The sequence below is a fragment of the Perognathus longimembris genome, chromosome 7 (genome assembly GCF_023159225.1).
Source record: "Perognathus longimembris pacificus isolate PPM17 chromosome 7, ASM2315922v1, whole genome shotgun sequence".
In the NCBI taxonomy this organism is placed as follows: Eukaryota; Metazoa; Chordata; class Mammalia; order Rodentia; family Heteromyidae; genus Perognathus; species Perognathus longimembris.
In genome coordinates, this window is record NC_063167.1 from 11,696,946 (window position 1) to 11,722,294 (window position 25,349).

At 52.8% G+C, this 25,349-nt stretch overlaps 1 protein-coding gene across 2 annotated transcripts in view; it reads right to left on the minus strand.

Moving 5' to 3' along the window:
• Tmco4 (transmembrane and coiled-coil domains 4) overlaps positions 1–25,349 on the minus strand; it is a 61,791-nt gene that overhangs the window by 3,842 nt on the left and 32,600 nt on the right. For both annotated transcript variants that reach the window (XM_048350376.1, XM_048350378.1), the window contains exons 10-16: positions 24,772–24,915; positions 23,829–23,948; positions 21,197–21,361; positions 20,324–20,460; positions 17,163–17,247; positions 4,579–4,696; positions 3,717–3,834 (exon numbers count right to left, since the gene is read on the minus strand). In XM_048350376.1, the coding sequence (XP_048206333.1) occupies positions 3,717–3,834; positions 4,579–4,696; positions 17,163–17,247; positions 20,324–20,460; positions 21,197–21,361; positions 23,829–23,948; positions 24,772–24,915 (887 nt within the window). The remainder of the gene's footprint in view (positions 1–3,716; positions 3,835–4,578; positions 4,697–17,162; positions 17,248–20,323; positions 20,461–21,196; positions 21,362–23,828; positions 23,949–24,771; positions 24,916–25,349) is intronic.

The following is a 25,349-nucleotide window of genomic DNA, read 5'->3' on the forward strand; positions in this document are numbered from 1 at the left end:
ACACACAATGCTTCCTTAGGCTCATTGCTTGATTTGAATTACTGACACGTGAATTCAAGGGGCTGGTGGAAAGAAATGACACATGCAAATTCAATGCACAGCCCTCAGCACTTAGTAGGTGCTTCACAAATACGACTTCTTTAGTTTTCTTAGAAGCGGAGGATGGAAGACAGGGAGTCACTGGGCTGACCCACATGGGAGCCCAAGATGTCGGCTTAAGCTCTGGCCATCACATCTGACCTCCAGCCAACAGAAACTTCAGACCCATGGGGACAGTCATTGCCTCTCCAAGGACAAACCAGAGCTGCCTCGTTTTCTTCTTCTTAAGGCTGGGGAAGGGGTGGGTGGGAAGGGGCCAAAAGGAAGTTTGTGGCCACCTGCTGCAGGTGACTGCAGGTGGAGAGCCTACCGCTACCTGTCCCAGGACACAGCACAGCCTCCGAGGCTGCACCCTGGGCCGGGTTTCAGCCAAGCCTAGTTGCTGGGCTGCCATTCTGCACAGACCCAGCAGGGAGACGTGGCCGCCTGCACTCCAGTTTCACAGCAGGCTGGAGGGGGCCAGGAGTCGTTTCCGAGCCAGTGACATTCTGATGTGGCTGACGCTGGCTGAGGAGTTCAGCCTGTGAATCCCCTGGCTGTCCCACTGAAGTCTGCCCATTGTCCAGACACACACTAGACCTCCCTGGTGGGGCAAGCGGTCTGCACGGTCCCTTGCTGGTTAGGGACCCTACCTGACGGTGCCACCATCTCTGGGCACCTGGGGGTCACCTCTGGTCACCATGCAAACCCAGATCCACATGAGTAGGAATGGACCCAGTACTTCCTATTTCCTGTCTTTGTGTCCATGTCCGTGTCCGTGTCCGTGTGTGTGTGTGTGTGTGTGTGTGTGTGTGTGTGTGTGTGTGTGTCCTGGGGCTTGAACTCAGGGCCTGGGCACTGTTCCTTAGCTTTTTTGCTCAGGGTTTGTGCTTTACCACTTAAGCCACAGCTCCACTTCTGTCTATTTTGGTGGTTTATTGTAGGTAAGTCTCATGGACTTTCTTGTCCAGGCTGGCTTCGAACTGTGCTCCTCAGATCTCAGCCTCCTGAGTAGCTAGGATTGCAGGCATGAGCCACCAGCACCCAGCTATTTCCTGCCTTTTAAGAGACCTCGACTGGACCAAACCAAGACTGTCACCACCCCTTCTGCCTGTCCCAGTGACCTCTTCCCAAGCTTACTGGGCCCCTTGGTTCCTTTCCCCTCTTGGTTCCTCTTCCCCTCAGTTTCCCCCTCTGTAAAAGATAAAGACAAATAAACCATGTGAGCTGCTGGGACAGCCCAGTGGGATGTACTCAGATCAGGTGCACTGGCGGAAGCGGGGGTGGGCAGGTGGGGAGACGGGACTGCGGAGGTTGCAGAGCTGTGGGGATGCCACGTGGCAGAGCGTGCAGGCCCTACAGCAGGCTCCCGGTTGCTGGTCCCAGCCCTGTCACCCCTGCAGCCTCCGTCCCCCTGACATGGGCACAGTGGAGCCACCACGGGGCCAACTCGCCAATCTCCGTGCAGTACAAAGAGCGGCTCCTGACAGCAGCTGCCAGTGCTGATATTTTTACTGCCTTCTTTCTCTCTCTCTCTCTCTCTCTCTCTCTCTCTCTGTCTCTCTCTCTCTGTCTGTCTTTCTCTCTCTCTTTCTTTTTTGCCAATTCTGGGGCTTGAACTCAGAGCCTGGGCTCTGTCCCTGAGCCTCTCTGTGCTCAAGGCTAGCTCTCTACCACTTGAGCCACAGTGCCACTTCCGGCTTTTCTGTATATGTGGTGCTGAGGAATGGAATCCAGGGCTTCATGCATGCCAGGCAAGCACTCTACCACTAAGCCACATTCCCAGCCCTGAGGGTCGGCTTTGTGCCAAATCCTTTGCTGAGATCGTATGTGTGTGTGTGTGTGTGTGTGTGTGTGTGTGTGTGTGTGTGTGTGTGTGTGTGTGTTTGAACTGAGGGCTCCCCAGCCCTTCCACGCCTCCCCCCCACCCCTGCCACCTAAGACTGGTGCTCTATCACTTGAGCCACAGCTGCACTTCTGAGTTGTTTTTTTGCTTGTTAATTGGGGATGAGTCTTTTGGTCTTTTCTGCCCAGGTTGGCTTTGAACTTCCATCCTCAGACCTCAGCCTCTCTTGAGTAGCTGGGATTACAGGCATGAGGTGCTGGTGCCTGGAGAAACGCTGAGTTCTAGAAGCCAGGAGGCATCTCCTCTGGATGTAGCCCTTTTCTGGGCCAGGGCCCCTGAGAAGCCTCACCCATTGGGTCCTGGGGTGTGGCAGAATCACAGCCCACCCCGCCTGAGGTCAGGAATGTTGCGTTCACCCCAGAGATGACCTCTGTGATAGGGCGGTGGGGAGATGGCGCTTGGAGGTCTGCGGTCTGCTTGGGACTAAAGTGGCCAGGCTTCCCAGTGTCACCAAGATCTCCAGCAGCCCTGCTCCTGCTGTGTGCCACACGGAGGCAATGCTAATTACCTCTAATCACCCAGCGGAGAGGAGCGTGCACCGTGGGCCTTGCTACTAATGTGATAAAGAACTATTATTAGGCAGGAACTGGGGAGCTGCGTGGAGGAGCTCGGCTGAGGCGGGAGGGAGGCGGCCTGGCTCAGAGGCAAAGAGCTGAGGGTGGTGGCAGCACTGGCAGAGGAGGGGAGGAGGGTCCAGGGAGGGCCTACTGTGTGCAAGCGTCTTACTTGGGCTGCTATGGAAGTGAGGTGGTTTCTGCCTTTTCACAGAAAAAGAAACGGAGGTGCAGGGAGGGAGCCAATCAAGGTTCCCACAGCCAGCACACCAGGGCTTCAGGTCTTTCTAGGGCCAAAGCTGGGTGCTTCCCATGGCGCCCCCTCCTCTGGGGCAGAGCTGATCATGCAAGAGGTTTGGGCATTCAAAGGAACTTCCTCCCTTCCTTCCTTCCTCCCTCCCTCCCTCCCTCCCTCCCTTCCTTCCTTTCTTCCTTCCTTCCTTCCTTCCTTCCTTCCTTCCTTCCTCCCTCCCTCCCTCCCTCCCTCCCTCCCTCCCTCCCTCCCTCCCTTCCTTCCTTCGTTGCCCGTCTTGGGCTTGAACTCAGAGCTTGGGTGCCTGAGCCTCTTTGTGCTTAGGGCTAGTGCTCTACCACTGGAGCCACAGCACCACTTCTGGTTTTCTCTGAGTAACCTATTGGAGATAGGAGTCTCATGGACTTTTCTGCCTGGGCTGGTTTTGAACCATGATCCTCCGATCTCAGACTCCTCAGTAGCTAGGGTGACAGGTGTGAGCCACCAGTGCCCGGCCAAAGGAGCTTCCATAGAACAGAACTTCCAGCTGTTTCTTTTATCCCTGATTCTTTTTTATGTATTTGTGTTCCTTTGGCATGCTCTGTCCTCTGTGAGCCTCCGCGTTCACTTGTGTACCAGCAGAGTCCTAATGCCTGGGATGGGCTCAGGGTAGAGCCGGGTGCAGGGCACATGTCCCTGCAGGAGGCCTTGAACCTGATCCCTTCAAGCCGGAAAGCCGGCCCTGCTAAGCGCTAGCCGTGAGGCGGGCCCTCTCCTCAGCCTCTGTTTCCTCACCCGTGGAATGGGGACAGCAGTTCTGACCAGCAGCTGTGCGGGAGGACTGGAGCTGAGGAACGAAGGGGTGGGGACACAGCCGCAGAGGGAGGAGCCCGCGAGGTGGCCGCCTTCAGGGGCGGGGCATGGGGGTCACCGGCCCGGCACTCACCACAGAGGACAGATCCACGTTCTCCATCCTCCGGTCCTGCAGCGGCACAGGCTGGAGGCCCGCCACGCGGAGCTGCACGGAAGACGTGCGGTACACGAAGCTCAGCAGCCAGTCGCCCCTGGGAGCAGAGACAGGTGACATCAGCCTAAGAGAGGGGGTCCGGTGGGACTGAGCACCAGCAGCCACTGACACGGGGAGTCTGTCCCTGGTCGGGCGTGGCCAAGGGCCGGGCCCGGCACCATGGAGGCTACATGAGTCTGTCTGGTTTGGTCTCTGTTGGATCCCCAGAGCCAAGAATGGCGTCTAGCATGCAGCAGATCTGTCTCCTGAACACTGAGTTGTGTTCTGCCATACTGGGGATGACCATGGAGTGACACACTCCCACTGGGCTGTGGCCCAGCCCTATCAGCTGAGTGAGCACTGGGTGGGTGAGAAGCTGGGTCAAGTTCTCCTGATCAGCCAGGCTCCAGTGGCCATGTCTCTAATCCCAGCTACTCGGGAGGCTGAGATCTGAGGATCATGATTCAAAGCCCATCCTGGCAGGAAAGTCTGTGAGACTCTCACCTCCAATTAACTACCCCCAAGCACCAGAAGTGCAGCTGTAGCTCAAGTGGTAGAGCACCAGCCTCGAGTGAGAAAGCTAAGGGACCGAGCCCAGGCTTAGAGTTTAAGCCCCATCATTGGTGTGTGCACGTGCATGTGGGCTGCCCTCCTCTTCCTCCATCGTGAGCAGCAAGTAGCTGGGCTCCAGGGGCTCAGAGGATCCCCCCTCCCGCGTGGGCCCCATCTCGTTTGTCCTGCAGCCCCTGGTGAGGGCGTGTGAAGAGCTGCCATCTCCCACGGGCGTACGGTGTGGACGGACCTGCTGTAGCCATTGACGATCCTTCCCGACACCACCTTCCGGAAAGGCTCCCAGCGCCTGGGGTCTCCTTCTACGGGCGCCCCCAGCAGGACCACGTCTTCGATGATGCCCTGGCAATCTAGAGAGACCCCAGAGAGGGCGGTGAGTGTCCCAGCCACAGAGGCCCTGGGACGGACTGTCCCACAGCCGTGGAAGACATGGATGTCACACGCCCGCATGCACATGCGCAACACTGATCTATCTACCTGTGCACGTGCTCCCCTTACACACACATACGCACACGCACACATGCACATACACAAACACAAACACAGCGACGGGGCTTCCCAGGGCCCGGTGAAACCCTTATGTACCCATTATTCCACCAGTTCAGAGTTCAGCAGCCTGGCACCACCGCCCAGACTCTGTGGGAAGCTTCAGCATGGGGGGGGGGGGGGTTCTGCGGCTGGGGTAACCACACACGCGCACAGTGCTAAACAGTGTGGACTCGGGACAGGCCACAGGGACACAGCAGCTTTCTAAAGGGCGGCCACTACCATGTCTTTTCTGCCCTAGTACCAGAGAGCCGCTTTTCAGCCTTGATGCACCTGCCTGGGGGCAGCACCCCCTGGTGGTCAGTATCTGCAATAGCAGCCTCCCCCACGCCCCACCCCCACAAAGTGCTCAGACCCAAGGCCAACAGATGGGGTAGACCAGAAAGGTTATTTTGTGAACTGAGACATAGCTGAGCTGAGCCTAACAATCCAGAGTGCAAGGCCCTGGGTTCCACCCCCAGCACAGAGGGAGGGGGAGGATAGAGGGCTGGGGACAGAGCTCCAGTGGTAGAGTGCCTGCCCAGCAAGCACAAGGCCTGGAGTTCAAATCCCAGTCCTGGTAAAAAACAAAATCACTCAGGTCCTGCTTTCAGTGTATAGCAGGCCCCTCTCTGGGGACAAATGATCTCTCTCTCTCTCTCTCTCTCTCTCTCTCAGTGTCAGCACTGGGGCTTGAATTTAAGAATCTCACACTTTTCCTTGGCTTTTTCTCTGCTCAAGGCTTGGCACGGTACCATCTGAACCATTTGTGACTGGTTTATTTTTCATTTTTTTGGTTCACTGGAGATGAATCTCACAGACCTTTCTGTCCAGTTATTTAATGCAGAAAGGCTCCTTTCTTCTTTTTTTCTTTCTTTGTCTGGTGTGGGGCTTGAACTCTGGGCCTGGGCACCGTCCCTGAGCTCTTCAGCTCAAGGCTAGCACTCTACTACTTGAGCCAAGGCACCGCTTCTCGTTTTCTGGTGGTTAATCAGAGATAAGAGTTTCACAGACTTACTGGCCCGGGCTGGCTTTGAACAGCGATCCTCAGATCTCAGCCTCTTGAGTAGCTACGATTACAGATGTGAGCCACCGATGCCTGGCTGGCCCCTCTTTTCAAGATCAGCAAAAAGCAGCTAGAATTGACCATCACTGAGAAGACTCTGCTGCCTTTTTGTTTCAGGGAAAAGATTTCTGCCCTCAGTGCTTCTACTCGGGAAGCTTTAAGGCGCTCAGGCAGCCTTGTGACTCCTGATGAATATTCAGATTTCTATGGAAAAGAGGGCAGGGAAATCTGTGAGTTCAGAAGTCACAGACGCGCGGCTTCTGCGCTTGGATCTTTCCTTTCTAAAACCATCCTCTGGATTCAATTAATATTCTGCTCTTCACGTTGGAGAGGAGATAACTTTAGCATTAAGGAGGCGTTAAACCTCAGGTTGTGACAAGAAAAGCTTGTCAGACATGTCTTTCCCCTTCACCCTCCTCTCTCAGGACTTTTTGTCCTTCACATGCACAGGGAACACATTTCTTTCCAGTATTTTCTTTGCTTCTGACTCTTTTTTCTTTTGGAGGTACTGGGGTTTGAGCTCAGGGCTCCATGCTTGTTGAGACTCTACCATTTAAGCCATGCCTCCAGCCTGGATTTTCGCTAGTTAACTGAAGATAATTTGAGGCCCAAGCTGGCCTCAAACCCTGACCCTCTGCATCTCAGGCTCCTTCCCAGTTAGGATCGCAGAAATCAGCTTTGGAGATCCCAATTATTTTTACTTTTTATTTTTTATATTTTGTCGGTCATGGGGCTTGAACTCTGGGCCTGGGCACTGTCCTTGAGCTTTTGTGCTCAAGGCTAGCACTCTACTACTTTGAGTCACTGCACCACTTCCAGTTTCCCGGTGTTTAGTTGGAGATAAGAGTCTCTTGGATTTCTCTGCCCGGTCTGGCTTTGAATCCTGATCCTCAGATCTCGGCCTCCTGAGTAGCAAGGGTGACAGGTGTGAGCCACCAGTTCCTGGCTGTTTTTACGTTTTTTTTTTTTTTTTTGCCAGTCATGGGGCTTGAACTCAGGGCCTGAGCACCGTCCCTGGTTTCTTTTTGTTCAAGGCTACCACTCTACCACTTGAGCCACAGAGCCACTTCCGGCTTTTTCTGTTGGGTACCGGAGGAATTGAACCCAGGGCTTCATGCATGCTAGGCAAGCACTCTACTGCTAAGCCACATTCCCAGCCTATTTTTACTTTTTAACAAATAAGCCAAAATGATTCATTTAACATGTAAGTCATCAGCATGAAGTGTCTTTCTGGGGTGACAGAAATATTCTAAAATTGGGTTTATGATGGTTGCACAACATGGCATATTTTTTTAAAAAAGTCCCTGAGTTCTCCACTTCCAATGGGCAGATTAGTATAAATGCCACTGCAGAAACCTTAGGTCGGGTCACCCCGATGCTGCCGTCCTCCCAGGGGACCTGGCTTGCATGGAGTCTAAGTCATGACAGCCTACAGAGCAAGACCCTGCCTTAAAAACAACCCACAGCCGTTTGCTGGTGGCTCATGCCTGTCACACTAGCTAGCTACTCAGAAGGCTGAGGTCTGAGGATCAAAGTTCAAAACCAGTCCTGGGAGGAAAGCCCGTGAGACTCATCTCTAATTAACCACTAGAAAATTGGAAGTGGTGCCATGGCTCAAAGTAGTAGAGTGTTAGCCTTGAGGGAAAAAGCTTAGGGACAGTGTCCCAGCTCTGAGTTCAAGCCCCATGACCCACAACAACAACAAAAAATAACAGCCCCCCTAAAGCCCCTCAAACAAACCAAAACCAACCAACATGCTGTTGTGAGTCCAGAGTAACTTCTGTCTATGGCATACAGTTTGTCAATCAACAGAGACTGAAGGTATGGGCAGCAAAGAGGGGGCACCTGTGAACATGGCTGTCCCTGGAAAGGGGCTCCAAACTCAAAGAGGCCCGGAGCTACTGGTCCAGTGGGCTGGCCTGACTCCTAGCATTAAGCCAAGTTCTGATCCTCGTTTTGCTCTTGCATGAAGGGAGATTAGGTCTTTGAGAACTTGGAACCTTAACTGGGAGAAAGCGAGGGAAGGGGTGACATTGTCCAAAAAGAAATGCACTCACTATCTGAATGATGTAACCACTCTGTACATCACTTTCACAATAAAAAGCAAAAGAACTTGGAGTCTTAGTTTGCTTATCTGTAAAATGGAGTTGGAGGTTGAGGAACCCCATCTGAAATGCTTGGGACCAGATGGATTTTGGGTTTTCCCTGATTCTGGGATATTAGCACACGTAGATGAGCTATTTTGAGGATAAGAATCTAGTCTTGACACAAAGCTATGACAGGGATTTTGCTTTTGTTTTTGTGCTGGTTCTGGGGTTTGAACTCAGGGCCTGGGTGCTCTCATTCCTGCTTTTTCACCTGAGGTTTATGAGCCACAGCTTCACTTGTGGCTTTTGGCTGGTTAGTTGGAGATAAGAGTCTCAGGGCTTTCTCTGGCTGGGCTGGCTTTGAACTGTGATCCTCAGATCTCAGCCTCCTGTTGGCTAGGATGACAGGGGTGAGCTACCGGGGCCCGGCTGGGAAGGCACTTCTGTCCCTTGGCACTGTGCAAGGGTCTGGAGACCATTTCAGTTTTCAAACTCCATTGAGGGCTGAGAAGGGACAGCTTTTTCCTGGTAACAAACACGGGTTCGCATGACTGCCTTGAAAATAGCATTCTGGAGTTCTTATAAAAGCAAATGTTCAGATCAGGTGTTCCGTGGGGCTGCTCGCTCACAGAGGGACCCAGGGAGATATAATGTGAGCAGGGAAGGGAGCACTTTGTACCCAGGAGCAACCACAGCGGGCCCGACCCTTGACCTTTGCGAGTCTGACCTTTTTCTCTACCACAGACTTGCTGAGATCACGGAGGCAAGCCACACACGTTCCAATGCATCCCTCAGCCTGGTGCCCGGCGAGGCTCTGTGCTGAAATCCCATCACGTATGGCCTTCACGTTGCCAGTAATGAGATTCTCCTGGCTGCAAAGACCAAAGCGTCTCAAGGTGGAGACGCAAAGTGGATGGATTTACTCCCTCCTGGCAGGGGCTTGTCTGTGTGCAGCAAGCGATAAGGTGGGCATGGAGAGAAGAAATTATCTCCCCGCTGCAGGTCCAGCGGCCAGCCCTTGAAGGCAGTGATGGGAACAGCGTCCAACACAAAGGAATTCTGCTGCAAAGATGCATGCGCCCGCGCATGATAAATGCAGGGAGAAGCAACAAAAGGGAGAGAGACTGAGAAGGGAGAGGGGGGCTTTGATGGACCCCCCCCCCCAACTGGGTCCTCCAGGGCAAGGAGGTTCACACAAGGAGGAATTGCTCAGAAGAGCCTGTTCTGATGGATTCTTTGGCTAAGCCTTCTCTTCTTTCATTTGGCTTTACAAAGCGCCCAGGCTGTTACTGTATCCGGAGCCCCTGGAAATCGATCTGTTCTGCCTGACCTCTCCCCGCTCCTCCGGGGGACAGAAGCCGGGTCTGTCGGAGGATAAAGCAACTGGTGGATGCGATTCTACAGCAGGGAAATAAATCACATCAAATAGGATGTGTGCTATCACCGACATGAAAGAGCCGGCTGACGAGCGGCTGTCTGTTGTGCATTTTTGCTGCTACCCAGGGACAGTTCAGTTTCCAGCCCAGGGGGAGTTTGGGGTTCAAAGGTTGGGAGCAGAGACGCGTCTGCGATGCACGGAGGGCTTGGTACGTCGGATTCACCTTGCAAACTCCATGGAAACTCCATGGCCTACATTCATAGGGACGTCGGGAATGAAATTGGAGAGGGAGTGTTTTGCTGTGATGGCTTTTAAAACAAAACAAAACAAAACAAAACAAGTTATGGAATTCTATTTGTTTCCTTTGTCGTGGTGCTGGGGTTTAAGCTCAGCACCTAGGCAGGTGCTCTACTGCTGAGCTGTGCCTTCAGCTTTTCCTTGCACAGGCTGTTTTTGAGATAGGGTCTTGTTTACTGGCCAGGCACGGACCTGGCCAATCAGCCTATTTAAGGATTTCCAAGGTAACTGGGATGGCAGGCATGCATCACCACACCCAGCTTCTTTTGTTTAGATGGAGTTTTGTGGGCTTTCTTTTTCTTTTTTTCTTTGCCATGTGCTCCCAATTTTTTTTTTTTTTTGCCAGTCCTGGCATTTGAACTCAGGGCCTGGGCACTGTCCCTGAGATTCTTTTGCTCAAGGCTAGCACTCTACCTCTTGAGCCATAGAGCCACCTCCGACTTTTTCTGTTTATGTGGTGCTGAGGAATCGAACCCAGGGCTTCACGCATGCTAGGCAAGCACTCTACCAGTAAACCACATTCCCAGCCCAATACTCCCAATCTTAGCATTGCAAATAGCTAGGATTATAGGAATGAGTCACTGGCTCATCCAGCTTGTAACTTCTTTCCTTCCTTTCTTCCTTCCTTCCTTCCTTCCTTCCTTCCTTCCTTCCTAAATTTTTAAAAATTAGCATATATCAGTTGTATCGCTGTGACATTTCATACATACATACAATGTGCTATGATCAAATTTCCTCCATCTCTTTCCCTCATGGAATTCCATTTTTCCTACTCCTTTTCCTCAGTCTCACTGTGTGGCCCAGGCTGGTCCCAAACACACACACACACACATACACATGCACACACACACACACACACACACACTCTGTGCTAGCACTTGAACTCAAGGCTAGTGCTCTACCACTTGCGACACAGCGCCACTTCTGGCTTTCTTGGTGGTTAACTGGAGATATGAATCTCACAGACTTTCCTGCCTGGGCTGGCTTTGAACCACAATCGTCAAGATTTCAGACTCCCGTATAGCTAGGATCACAGGCATGAGCTGCTGGGGCCCCTTCTAAGCTCCTTACCCGTATTTTATCTTTGGTGCCTAACAAATGCTTATCCAGTAAATGGGAACAAGAATGGGCAAACTGGCTGCATGGGAGCTTCATGGAGTAGGGGCAGCTGCTCAGTTCTGAGCTGACTCTGTGGCAGGCAGATCCTCCAAAGCAAGCACTTTCTGGAAGCTGGGCTTGGAGGAGGGCTGAAGTGTGCTTCCCCAAACCACCACAAGGTGGTGCTGTGGCAGCCACATGTGCTGCCGGTGTCTCCCTGTTCTGACCCCCAGCCCTTCTGGGGAGAGGTAGTTTCCTGGAAGGGGTGAACATCACCCCATCACTACTCCTCCGAGTCCCTGAGAGGTGGCTATGAGAGCAGGGCTCTTGGGTTGGTATTGTTGCTTGCTAGTTGTGCAGCTCCAGCCGGCTCTCTGTGGGGTCTCTGTGGGGTAGTAGGCCAGAGCCCCTATGGTATCAGGCAGGGATGGGCCCTCCCTTGGCCCTGTTATTTACAAGCTGTGTGACCCTGAACAAGTCCCCTGACCTCTCTGACCCTATTCCACTTAAAAACAGGTATAGCAGCCATGTGCTGGTAGTTCATGCCTGTCATCCTAGCTACTAAGGAGGCTGAGATCTGAGGATTGCGTGAGACTCTTATCTCCAATTAACCATTCAAAAACTAGAAGTGGTGCTGTGCCTCAAGTGATAAGAGCTCTAGCCTTGAGCACAAAGAGGCCCAGGGACGGTGCCCAGGCCCTGAGTTCAAGCCCCACAACTGACAAAACAAAAAACCCCAGGGATAACAGCAGAGCACCTCTCTCCGCGTTGTGAGATCCCGCTTGCAAAGGGCCAGGCCTGCAGCAGACCTTCACAGAGTGTTTGTGCATTCAGTGCCAGACACGCAGGGAAGTGCGTGCAGGAGGGAGGGGGATCCGGGCTGAAGCAACCCAGTGGGCTGAGCGGCACGGACAGCTGCAGGTCAGTGTCTGGGATCCGCATGCCAGAGGGCTGTCCTTCCCACTGAGGGGCGTCTCTAACGGGAAGGGAGGCTGCTGAGGGCGGCCCCTCTGGGCCAGTGTAGGTCCTTGCACATGGTAAGTGCTGGGGGGGGGGGTGTCTCTCACCTCAAGCCTTTTGAAGGAAGCAGGCAGAGGCACTGCCAGAGGCTCCTGGAGAGACTTAGGTTGGGATTAAAGCAGAGATTCACTGACTTTCCCAGTAAGTCCATTTATACCCTGGGCCCTTAGAGCTGGGGCTATTTGTATTTTCCATCTTAGAGGCCATCCTACTGCAGCCTGGGCAAAATGCACTTGGCAAAAGTGATGGAGAGAAGGAGAAAGAAGACTTCTTTACTCCAGCTTGCAGTAGCAAGCACTGTATGGCGTCATCTGCCATCCTGCAGACCTTGTCGAGCACTCAGGCTGGCTGGGGCACAGAATCCCAGAGCTAGTATTTGTAAATGGCGGCTCCATCAGCCTCCCAGGTCTCAGGCCGGGAGCTGGTGATGGAAAGGAATGAGACAGACACAATCCTTCACCTTCCATCACATCATGGGTGAGATGGGGCGATCAACACACTTACACAGCAGAGCTGTTGGGATGCTCAAGGGGAGAAAGTGGACAGAAGGCAGTGTATCACCCGGAACATATTAAAAGTGATCAGTAAGTTGTTAAATCCCAGCCAGGCACCAGTAGTTCAAGCCTGTGATCCTAGCAATTCAGAAGGTTGAGATCTGAGGATTGTGGTTTGAAGCCAGACTGGGTAGGAAACTCCAGGAGACTCTTAGCCCCAATAGACTGCCAAAAAGCTGCAAGTGGAGCTGTGGCTCTAATGGCAGAGTGCCAGCTTTGAGCAAAAAAATAAAGCTTAGGGACAGTGCCCAGCCCGAGTTCAAGCCCCAGGATTAACGTGTATGTGCACACGTGCGCACACACACACACACACACACACACACACGATTAAATCCAAGAATAACTCTGAGAGGCATTTGTCTACATCCCAATCTTACCAACTGGCCTGCAGCCTAGACAGCTCAAGTGACTTGCCCAAGGGCACCTAGATAGAAACTAGCAGAGTCTGGATTTGAACTCAGGCTGTCAGATTCTCCATCCAGTTGTTCATTCATGTCTTTCTCAACTGTGGCCACACTTCCTTCTTTTCCAACTTGAAGAGAGTAGGACAGCTAAGCAAACAGAGCTTGCTTGCAGATGGGCTGGTGAGCTAGGATTGCTGGAGGGACCATTAAGTCCCCACTGGTAAGTACCATACAGGCTTTCATTTGCTGAGCGAATACTCGCCATGGCATGCCAGTTCAGCATCCGATCTCTCCACCAACTGCAGGGACAGGGCCACTGGGCCCAGACAATATGTAGTGCCTTTTGGAACGAATGGGGAGAATGAGTGCATACATAAACGGAAGCAGTAATTGATTTCTTAGTTCCTGTGGCAATTTCCTGGCTGAGCTTGCTGTGATGAGTCAGTCCACCCGCAGTTCCCTTCCCAACTGTTCAGTTCCTGACATCCTTTTCAAGCAAACACACAGAGAGATGAACCCTCCATTGTGATGCGGAGCCCAGCGCTCACCCAGCGATCGCTCAGATGGCCGTGCTTCCGGGCTGCAGACCCCTGCGTGCCATCAGCTGGGACACTTCCAAGGCAGATGTATGCCTTTGGCTTGGAGATGGATCCTTCCCCAAGGGGTCTATTTATCTCTGGGAGTTCTGGCCATATCCATGTCCTGCCTGAAGGCATAACCATTTGGCAGGTGGTTATCTTCACTTGAGCTGACGGTGCCCCCTGGACAGTCCGCTCCAGGGAAAGGATGTCACGGCAGGTTCGGACAACAGCCTCACTATCTGACCCAGGTCTTGCCAGCTCTAGTGTCCTCTTGGTAGAGGCAGCTCATGTCCCTGGTTTCCACCAAAGGCCACGGGCATCATCCCTATCTACAGGGAGTACTCACAACCCATTTCATGCCTCTTGTTCATAAATTAGCTACTTGCATGCCCAGGCCTGAGCCGGAAGCCGGTGGTCCTCCAACCCTGCGCCCACCCACCATGGATAGGCAACACATGTTAGTTGTGCTGTAGCACTAAAGAGTTGGGAATGCTTGTCACTGAGGTGTAACCTCGCCTATCCTGACAGATACTTGGTGAAGGCTTTTACAATAACAGATGTCAAGTTCTATTCATTCATGGAGCATACACTCCTTGGGCTTTCATCTCAAGGACAGGAGGGCATGAGGTCAGACAGAGAAATCCCTGCTCTCAAGTGGCCTGCAGGTGACAAGGAAGCTGACCACACTGAGCCGGAGAGCAGTTCAGGCTCTAAGGGGCCCCTGTGAATGGTAGCCGGGAAGCAACTCTTAGGGTCTGCAGCATCACCCCAGAAGGAAGAGAAAGCATGGAGACGGTTAATTCTATGGGCAGTTTTTCTCAGGGAGGAGGACCAGCCACTGTGGGGAGGGAGGAGGAAGGAGAGGCTGGCTAGAGGGCCCCAGGCTCTGGGTGACTCTAGGATTTGTTGCTACATTTCATTACTGGCTCCCAAGGGCTCCAGAAAACAATTAGTGGATCCAATGCCTTAGAGTAATTCCTCTTTTACATCCCTTACTCAGATAATGACAGCTTTCCTGCAATTAGAGAGGGTCTTCTCTGTGTGCAGATGAATTGGGTGTTAAATAACCAGGGCTGCCTGAAGCCAGACAGCAAGCTGGAGTGAAGTGAATTAGAAGTCAAGCAGCAGTGAGGATGGGGGGGGGAGGGGAGGGAAGGGAGGAATCCATTCAGGATCTCAGCCAGCTGGAGACTGGGAGATGCCCTACCAATCACAAGCAAGGGCTTGTGGAGAAGAAGGTGGGTGTGGCGACACCATCTATTTGCACACTTCCATTTACAAAGCTTGGACAGTTGCAGCATATTATAAATGCTCAGTGAGTCTTTGCAGGGCTCTTCATATGGCCCACATTTCCCCTTGTCATTGCCACAGTATTTGGCTAAGTGTCCTTTGTGTGTTGAAAGCTTCCTTGATAGCCTATGATAGTGCTAGTGGTGGGGCCTATGGGAACAAGGGGCGGGACCTACAGGAGGGTGGGGCCTATGGGAACAAGCGGCAGGGCCTACAGGAAGGAGAGGGTGGAGCTTATAGGAAGAAGAGGGTGGGGACTATAGGAAGAAAGGGTGGGACAATAGGAGGAAGGGGGTGTGGCCTATAGGAAGAAGGGGTGGGGACTGTAGGAAGAAGTTAGGTCCTTGGGGGGCATGCTCTTGCCTGGGATATTGGGAGTCTCACCTCTTCCTCTCAATTTTTGGCCATAAGTAGAACTTCTCATGCCATGTGCTCCTACCATGGCGTTTGCTCCTACTAAGATGTTCTGTTTTGCCCCAAGCTCAAAAGCAACTGGCCAAGTGACAATGGCTGGAAAACTCCATTTTTAGGAGTTAAAATGAGCCTCTTCTTTAGAGGTGGATGAGATACTTTGTCCCAATGAGAAACACTGGTTAAAAACAACTCCATATAGGACTCATACTAACCTCAATGCCGTTCTACTATGCTTCACAGAGCTGCATGAGAGTCAAATGGAGCTCAGAGAGGTTAATGGTCAGGCCTGGCAATGGGTTGAGTTTCAAACTGAATGCCCGGACTCCAAATCCCACACACCTGCAGCAGACTAGGCTGGCAGCTTCTGGGGGGAGGGGGGGAGCTTGAGCTCAAGGCTAGGGAACTGTCCCTTAGCATTTTTTTGCTCAAGGCTGGTGCTCTACCACTTGAACCACACCTCAACTTCTGGCTCTTTGGTGCTTCAGTGGAGTTAGAGTCCCATAGATTTTTCTGCCCAGGCTGGTTTTTGAGTTGGAGATCCTCAGATCTTAGCCTCCTGAGTAGCTAGGATTGCAGGTGTGAGCCGTCAGGGCCTGGTGAACAGGTTGTTTTTAAGCCTGCTGTGTGAGTCAGTATCAAGAGGCAGGCATATGAACGAGGAGGGCTCTCCCATGTGCAAGCTCCTTTGCTTGGCTCTGGAGCCCTAGTGATTGCTCTCATGGGCGAGGCGCCACCCCGAGGGAGGGAAGCTGTGTCCTGGGAACAGTGGTGCACCTGATCTCTCTCTTGTGGCTCATGCCTCAGGCCGCCCCTTCCCCTTTCCTCTGCAGAGGGAGCCCTCACCTGTTGGGACCCCTTTCACCCTCGCGCGTATCCTGCCCTGTCCCGCCAGGCGGAAAGCTGGAGTGCGGCCCAGTGTGCAAACCTTGGCGGTGTGCAGTCGCGAGATGCCCCTCCTCCCCTCGCACACTTAAAGAACAACACGGGAGTCACGCGGGCTGTCTCGGGGTAAGCTTCTGGAACTTCCACAGGTTTTACTCAGGGGAGGGGTTTAATTAACAGTAATGGCGGCAGGAAGGGGAGGGACCAACTGCATACTAGCGATACTAGCGATAGGCTGATAAGCTGCCCATCATAGTGATGTCACAGAACTTCCGCTATGGGTGGTCATCACATCCCATAGGACCGCCCCTTGGGCCTGGCCCGGCGCCATTTTCACACACACACGTGGCGGGGCTGGTTTGCTACCTCTTCTGGTTCTGGACCCAGAAGGGGGTAGGAGTGGATAACAGCCAAGCAGCCCCAGGGCGGGAGAAGAGGCAGGCCTCTCGGGACTGCCCCTTAAAGGTATAGCCAGAGCCCAACACTCACCCACCCCAGGGCGGTGGCCCCCTCAGGCTTCCTGTCAGTGTGCAGAGCGGATGGCACTAAGGGCGAGAGACACAGAGCTGTCTGTGAGGAGAGCCAGGGTGACCCCCCCCCCCCGCCCCAGGAGATCTGTCCACCCAGCACTTAGGGCTAAAAGAGAGGTCTTTGCAGACATAACTAAGTGAAGGACCTGGAGATAAGCTCACCCTGGGCTGGTGGGCTGGAAAGTTCATGAACACTGTCCTGACTGAGAAGAGGCAGGAAGAGGGAGACACTGTGGAAAGATGAGGCAGAGGCTGGGGTGAGCCGTCTGTAAGCCAAAGGACGCCAAGGAATGCCAAGGGTCACCGAGGAACGCCAGAGATTTCCAAGGGACACCAAGGATTGCCAAGGAACACTGTCCGCCACTCGAAGCCAGAAAAGACAAAGAAGAATCCTTTTCTAGAACCTTCAGAGGGAATGTGGTCCTGAGGACACATCCCATTCATTCTCGTTCAAGAGGAGAACCACCAATGCCACATGGGACTGTCATGCATCCGGTCTAATTTGTACACATATGCACACCAAACTTGAGTCAGTATTCCAAATGGTTTAACTGGTGTTGCCATGTTTTAAACCAATGAAGTGTGTCTATTTCTATGAAACTAGAAACACACTCGGTAAATCCCTTGGCCTCTGGCCGGGGAGGGCAGGGCACCGGGAAGTTTCTGTCTGGGACATTGAGCCTGACTCACCTTTCTCCTGTGCCATCTCTTGCAGACAGAAGTAGATGACTCTGGCTCCCAGGCTGAAGCCAATCAGGGTGACAGGCCGCTGACCCTGCAGGGGAGGGGAAAGGGCAGAGGTGTGTGCCTGGGAGTCAGGCAGCGTTGCGGGGCATCGGCACTGACTGGAAAGCCTGCACAAGGCTCAGGGATGCTTCTGCTTTCATGAGTCCTGTACGCACTATTCGCTCCCTGAACCCCGAGGTCTCAGGCAGCACAAGGTATTGGCTCGGGGGCTGGGAATGTGGCCTAGTGGCAAGAGTGCTTGCCTCCTATACATGAAGCCCTGGGTTCGATTCTCCAGCACCACATATACAGAACATGGCCAGAAGTGGTGCTGTGGCTCAAGTGGCAGAGTGCTAGCCTTGAGCAAAAAAGAAGCCAGGGACAGAGCTCAGGCACTGAGTTCAAGGCCCAGGACTGACAAAAAAAAAAAAGAAAGGTATTGGTTCTAAGTGGTAAGATAAGGTGGGGAGTCAGATTCAAAGGCTGCCCTACTATGAGAAGACTCCAAAGACAAAACGCTACCTGGTGCTGGGGTACCAGTTCTGCACAGAAGGAGAAAAGGGAGGGGGTGAGCTCCAGTGGCTGCCCTGGCTTTTCCTTGTTTTGAGGCCATTCTTTCCCTCCTCGACTCCATTCAGTACCAAAGAATGTTCATCATTAAATGAGATTTGAATTCTGCAGAACTTTTATGGCAAAACAGCCAGCCATCTCTTGATATCTCTGCCCCCTCATCCTGTGTGGTACTAGAACTCCTAGGTTTTTTGGGTACCTAGGTACCCGGAGTCCTCTGCGGCTCAGGGCAGCCAAGTGACTGAAGACCAGGAAAAGCTGTGACGTCTAGATGCACCCTTCATGTCTCACTTCCTGTCTTTGGAAATCTGGAGTGTGTGTGTGCGGTGCTGGGAGATTCCTCTGCGACTCCAGAGGAAAGCTGAGGAGAGCTCAGGATGAGGGACCACCAAAATGAAGGAGATGGGGCTCCCAGTATTGAGACCCCCAAGCAGGAGGCAGAATAACGGTCCTCCCACCACGGTCTCTCCATCCTACTCCCTGGAGCCCCTGGGAATGGAAGCGACTTTGCAGATGGGAGCAAGTTAAGGGTCTTGGTGGAGAGACTATCCAGGATTATCTGGGTGGGCCTGAGGTAATCAGTTTCTTATAAAAGGGACCAGGCTGGGTTCCAGTGGCTCACGCCTGTCATCTTAGCTCCTCAGGAGACTGAGATCTGAGGATCGTGGTTCAAAGCCAGCCTGGGCAGAGAAATCCCTGTGAGACTCTTATTTCCCATTAGCCACTCAAAAACCAGAGGTGGTGCTGTGGCTCAAAGTGGTAGAGCGCTAGCCTTGAGCTGAGGAGCTCAGGGGCAGCGCACAGGCCCTGAGCTAGAGATGAACTCTAACAAGGGCCTGGGATGAGGGAGCAGAGGAAGAGATTTGAAGTCCCTCCAGGCACTGCTGGCCTTGGGAATGCAAAGTGTGTGCACGCACATGCTTTTGGCGAAGATAAAGACTGGACGGAGTTATCATCAGTTGCCCAGGCAACATTCCCACAGCGGCAGAAACTGCTGTCTCTCTCTGTCTACCAACCGTGTTGTCCACAATAATTGAACTTCAGCTGGTGCATCCATCATCTCTCAGAATAAAGGCCGTATTTCCTGGCTTCTGGGACAGTGAGGTACAACCACGTGACAAGGCTGTGGCCAACGAGGCACCAGTTGGCAGCAGAGGCCTTGGCTCTCCAGCTTTTTCCCTCCAGCTCTTCCTTGTCTAGCTACCTAGACCTCAGGTGCGGCCACCTCGGGCCAGAAGGTCAAAACCACATGGCTCAGCCACATGTAGACCGTTAGTCTCTCCGCAATGGCATACCCCTGGGGGGCCTGGGAGCTGGCTCAGGTTTTCCCCGGAAAAATAAAGGTGTACTTTGTTTAAGCCACTGTTATTTTGTTTTTTTTCTTGCACCCAAACTCCAGCCACATAGTCATTTCTGGTACTGTGTCTCAAATGCTTGTCTCTAGTTATTCCAGTTTATTTTTCTCCTTCTTTCCTCCCTCCCTCCCTCCCTCCCTCCCTCCCTCCCTCCCTCCCTCCCTCCCTCCCTCCCTCCCCTTTCTTCTTTCTCTTCTTGTATGGCAGTACTGAGGCTTGAACTCAGGGCCTTGAACTTTTGCTTGGCTTTTTGGCTCACAACTGGTACAGCCATACCTTCAGTTGTTTTTTCTTTTTGCTAGTTAATTGGAGATAAGAGTCTCTCAGATTTGTCAGCCTGGGATGGCTTTGAACCATAATCCTGAGGTCTCAGCCTCATGGGTATCTAGGATTATAGGTGTGAGCCACCGGCGCCTGGCTTGAGTTTATTTTAAAGAGGATAATTCTATTTCTCTGGAAAGTATAACTTTCCTAGATTCAACTTTTAAGAAATCTTGATTTTTTTTTTTTTTTTTTTTTTGGCCAGTCCTGGGCCTTGGACTCGGGGCCTGAGCACTGTCCCTGGCTTCTTCCTGCTCAAGGCTAGCACTCTGCCACCTGAGCCACAGCGCCCCTTCTGGCTGTTTTCCATATATGTGGTGCTGGGGAATCGAACTGAGAGCTTCATGTGTAGGAGGCAAGCACTCTTGCCTCTAGGCCATATTTCCAGCCCTTGATGTTTCTTCTTCTTAAGCATTTTTGAGTATTCGCAGCACCAAGGGTTTTTGTTTTTGTTTTTGTTTTTTCTCACGACAGCTTGGCTGTGGGTGCGTGGAAGCCCCATCTCTAGCCAGGAGCGGCTGTGGGTGCACTTAGCCCGCTCACTCCACCACGAGCAGATCCTGACGTGCCCGCGGCAACATTGCCCCAGCGAGCCAAACCATCTCCAGCCTCTCTCGATGACAGCCACACGGAAGGTCCTCATGGCTATGGCGTCTCAACATTGGTGCTCATCCTCATTACCTGCTGGAGATGCCCCATCCAGAATTCCAGAGCATCCTGGGACACTCACGCCTTCAACTGGAGCAGCAGCAGAGACCACCTACTCCCCCAAGCTCCTGGGCCACCTCAAAGCGGACTTGTGGCTAGGGCTCACCTCCGCGCACAAGGCAAGCCCCTCACGGTCCCCTCGGCCACCCTCCAGCTGCCATTCCCAGGTACCTGCTGCCGGGAGAGCAGGATATGAGCCAGGTGCTTGCCAACCTCTGCTGACCGGTGGAGACACACACCCCAGGGGTTGTCGATGACGTTGGCCACACTGAGGAGGGAGGCTGGCCAGGTGAGGGCTGCCACAATACCTGGGGAGATCAGCGAGGAAATGGGAAGTCTTCCTGAGGACTGGCAGATGCCGTGGTGAATGCTTGCTGTCTCTAACACGCAACCTGCAAGTCTTCCGGGTTTGGTCAAACTCAAGGAGAAATCTGACCTGTGTGGCATTTCCCATGCACAATCTACGTCTCCTGCCCAAGCACCTTCATGGGTGGGAGTTCCAAAGGTGTCTCCATTCTGTCACACCCCCCCCTTTCTCCTTTCCCTTTTTGCCTCCTCGCTGTGCAAGGACCAGCCATGTGATTTGTGTTAGACAGTGAGATGTCAGGAAATGTGGGGCTTGAGCTGGGCTCTCAGGGGCTGCCCGTCTTGTACCTGCCCCACTGGCACAGGCTAGCCTGCTGACTTCAGGCAGAGAGGTACATGGTACAGAGCCAAGTCTCTCTAGCTGCCCCAGGCTAGCCTAGGTCAGTGGTCAGTCAGCAGACTCACTGATTTCTTTTTTTGGAGTAAGCCTTGCTTGGATCAGCCCACTTCAACCACACCCTCTCAGACCTATCAGAACCAATGATTGTGATTTCAGGCCATGCATTTGGGATGGTTTGTTATGTAACAGTAGCTAACAGATACATTATGTGGTTGGCCTGTGACTCATACGCAGGTGACTGTGTTATCTCTGGCACAGGGCTGAGCCTCCTGCAGGTATGCGAGGATATGGCACCAGTATACCCTACCATGGCTGGCTGGAAGGGGAGGCTAGCTTACCTGACAGCACAGTATACTTGAGGGCCTCCTGGGCCACCATATTAGCGAGGCCACTGAGAATGGTCTCCAGGGCGTTGCCGAGCTCCATCAGGTACTTGGCCTCCCAAGCCAGGCAGTACTGCTCACGGCTGCGGGCCAGGGCGGCCCACGGGGCGCTGAAGGTGCCTGGGGAGAACACAGGTAGGTGGCATTGTGCCTTGTCTATGGCAGAAAATGCCAGGGGTGGGCCAGTGGGCAGCCCCCTTCAGCAGGGCAGATAAGAGGCCACCATAGGGAGGGCTCCGATCACAGCTCCTCTGTAGCTAGGGGACCTTGGGAGCACGTCCATCTGACCTTGAGCTTCTCTTTGCTTCTCTATGAAGTAGAGAGACTATGTGCCTCCCTGCATAGAGCGGAGCTAAGAATGAAGAGCTTAAGCCTGGTACTGGTGGCTCACGTTGCTCAGGAGGCTGAGATCTGAGGATAACGGTTTGAAGCCAGCCTGGGCAGGGAAATCCAGGAGACTCTTATCTCTAATTAGCCACCAAAAAGTTGAAAGTGAAGTTGTGGTTCAAGTGGGAGAGCACCAGCCTTGAATGTAAAAGCTCAGGGACAGTGCCCAGGCCTTGAGCTCAAGCCTCAGGACTGGTACCCCACCCCCCAAAAAAAGTTTGAGGACACTCCGTGTATAAAATAGTATTTTCCTTATCCTGTAGAAGTCGAGCATTAAGCTGTGACTTAGGACAGGACTAGCAGTGTGGCTCTGTGACTCAGTGCTGCCTTGAACTAACGCCCACGGAGCGGGAAGTAATCCATCCGGAAACTGGGGGAGATGTTCTGAGCCTCGATTTCCTCTCCTAGGAAATGGAAGCACCTTCATAGAAGAGACGGCTGTACCTTAGCCACCAAAGGCCATCTAGATGGTGAAGTGTAAACATTATTTCCTCCTTTCCTCTCTCCCTCCCTCCCTCCTTCCCTCCCTTCCTTCTTTCCTTGTTTCCTTTCTTCATTATAACACAGCAATGATTCCCATCATATCTGCAAGCAAGACTCAGTGACAATAAGGCTTCAAGCTGACAGAAGTGAGTGATGGTTTGTTCCTTATAGAACTTTCTCTAATTTGGATTCTCTCTCTCTCTCTCCCTCTCCCTTCCTTCCTCCTTCCCTCCTCTTCTCTTTCTCCCTCCTCCCTCCTCTCTCTCTCTCTCTCTCCTCTCTGTTTGTGCTAATACTGGGTCTTTAACTTGGAGCCTAGACACTGTCTATAACCTTTTTCCCCCTAAAGGCTAGGAATCACTTTGAACCGTGATTGTCAGATCTGAGCCTCCGGAGTAGCTGGGATTACAGGTGTGTCATGGTGCCTGGCCCAATGTCTCCTCTAGGCATCCTGCTCCCTACCGCCCTCCCCCCCCCCCACACTAGACTGCTGAAAAGAACAATGAAGATGCTTTTTCTTCACCCAAGCATGCTCCTCCAGATCCCAGCCGGGAGCTGATACCTGGAATGCCAGCTCAACACCAGGTGCTGCTCTAGTGCTGTCTAGTCTTTGTAGCCACCCTGAACAGCAGCAGTCATTTGTTCCACTTGACAAATGAAGTCACGGAGGCATGGGGAAGTTACATAAATATGTACTTTGAAGTCACACAGCCAAGATGTGTTGCTCTCTCTCTCACCCATGAGCAATAAAAGCCCTATGCTATCTTCTTGCTCTGAGGACAAATTCAAACTTTTTGCTCTTCGTGCTATGGCTCATTCTGGCTTTCTGGCTACTTGACACAATCATCCTCTTCTCGTTTTGGTCTTTTTGTACCCCAGGACCTTTGACTGTGCTGCCCAATTAGCTACCAGCCAGGCCTTAGCATAAATACTACTTCCTTTAAAAACCTCCCCCCAGGAACAGCTCATTCATGCTTTCCCAACTGTGCCAGCCATAAAGCTTCCCTATAATCACTTGGCCTGTTTCTGTCTTGTATGTTCCATGGAAGCAGACACTATGACTGGGCTGTCCATCACCGAGTTCTTAAGGCTGGCTTAACCCAGTTAAGTACGGTACTTTATACATACTGCTGGGTGGCTGGATGGTAGGTAGGTAGGAGAGTGGATACTCTGTAAATACTGATGGATAGATGGACAGATGGGTAGATGGGTAAATGAATGAGTAGATGCATGGATGGGTGATATAGGTGAGTAGGTGTAAGGGTGATGGATCAATGAGCGAGTAGATAGATGGATGGGTGCATGGATGGGTGGATGGATGCTGAGTGGATGGCTAATGGATGCTGGTAGATGGATGGATGGGTGGGTAGATGGGTAGATGAATGGATAGGTGGATGAATGGTTAGATGGATGTTGGGTGGATGGATAGATGGATGCTGGGTAGCTAGCTGGATAGATAGATGGGTGGGCAGATGGGTGCATGCATGGAAAGATAATGGATGGCTGAATCAGTAGGTGAGTGAGTGGATAGGCGGGTGGATGTAGAAGTGAAGTCATCTCACCTTTCTGAGCCTCAGTTTCCTCCTCTGCAATATGGGCCCCTTCCTGCCCGTTTCCTTGAGTTGCGTGCAAGCAAGAACACAGCCCAAGGTCTGGCAGCCCAACTCCACCAGTGCACTCCCCACCCCCCCAGTCCTCCTCTGCCCCTAGTCCTCACGGTATTTGCCGGATGCAAGCCACCCAGTGATGGCGATGGTGATGTGTAGTTGCCTGCCCTCCGTCAGGGGCAGGAACGTGAACTCTTCAATGGCGCCAACACGCTTCTTCATCTTGTATCCTAAAGATCCAGACACACAAGAACAGGAACAGAGGTGAAGGAATCCTGGAAGGGGGGTGGTACCTCTCCTGTCCGTGCCCACATCCTCACTCAGCAAGCACTAACCAGCTGCCCTGCCCCTGGACAAAGGCACTTTATCTGTGGCCCCATTAAGGTGCCATTACGGTTCCTGATTGCAGAGAATAAAAAGCCACTCTTGTGGCCAGGAGAAGGCCTCGTGCCTCCGGCGGGCTGCCCTGCACTCTCACTGAGCAGGGGTGCAGGCTCAGGAATCTTCCTTAGGAAGCACTTGGGGTGGGGGTGGGGTGGCCGGAAAGCCAGGTTCGTCTTTACCCTGGCCAAGCAGAGTGCTGGTCTAGTAGTTTCTGTGAGGTCTGCTGCAAGTCAGGTACAAGTAGGACCCAGAGGGGACAAAGCTACATCCCCTCTGTCGCCCAAGGGAGAATCTGAGAGTCCTTTAGTGACCTGACCCACTCTGGGTGAAAAATCCCACTCAATTCCCCATTTCGTGTGTGTATGTGCATGTGCGTGCGTGCGTGTGTGCGTGCGTGTGTGTGCGCATGCGCACGCACATGACTGTACTAGAGCTTGAACTCAAGACCTCATGCTCTTGCTTTGCTTTTTCTGCTCCAGGCTGGTGCTCTCCCGCTTGAGCCCTACCTCCACCTTGGCTTTTTTGCTGGTTAGCAGGCAATAAGGATCTCCTAGGTTTTTCTGCCCTGGCTGCCTCTGAGCCGTGATCCTTGGCTCTCAGCCTCCTGAGTAGCCAGGATGACAGGTGTGAGCCACCAGCACCTGGCTCCCTGCTCCTTTTGAGCCTTACCGGTCAGACCAGCTCCAGCTGCACCGAACAGCGAGGTCATGACAGCGATGCCGGCCACGGAGCCCAGCGCCGCGGCCCCGGCACTGCCAATGATGGTTGCAGCTCCCGCGGCCACCAGAGGGGCAGCCAGGCCTCCAGTCACACCTGCAGGGAAAGCAGCCCACATGCGTGGAAGTGGGAGTTGGAACACGCCTTCGTGTGTTCTGACCCCATAAGTTACCACCACCTTCCACAGATACTTTCTTTTTACTTTTTGGTGTCGGTCCTAAGACTTGAACCCAGGGCTGGCACAATGTCTCTGAGTTGCTTTTGCTCAAGGCTCGTGCTCTGCTACTTGAGCCACAGTTCCACTTGCAGCTTTTTGGTAGTTTTCGTGGAGATGGAAGTCTCACAGACTTTCCTGCGCAGGCTGGCTTTGAATTGCGATCCTCAGATCTCAGCCTCCGGAGTATTTTAGGATGACAAGTGTGAGCTATCAGCACCCAGCCGATTGCAACTTGTCACATTGCTAAGTAGTATATGTAGCACTGACCCGCTCCCAGCACACCTCCTGCCCTCTCTATTCTTGCTGTGAGTCT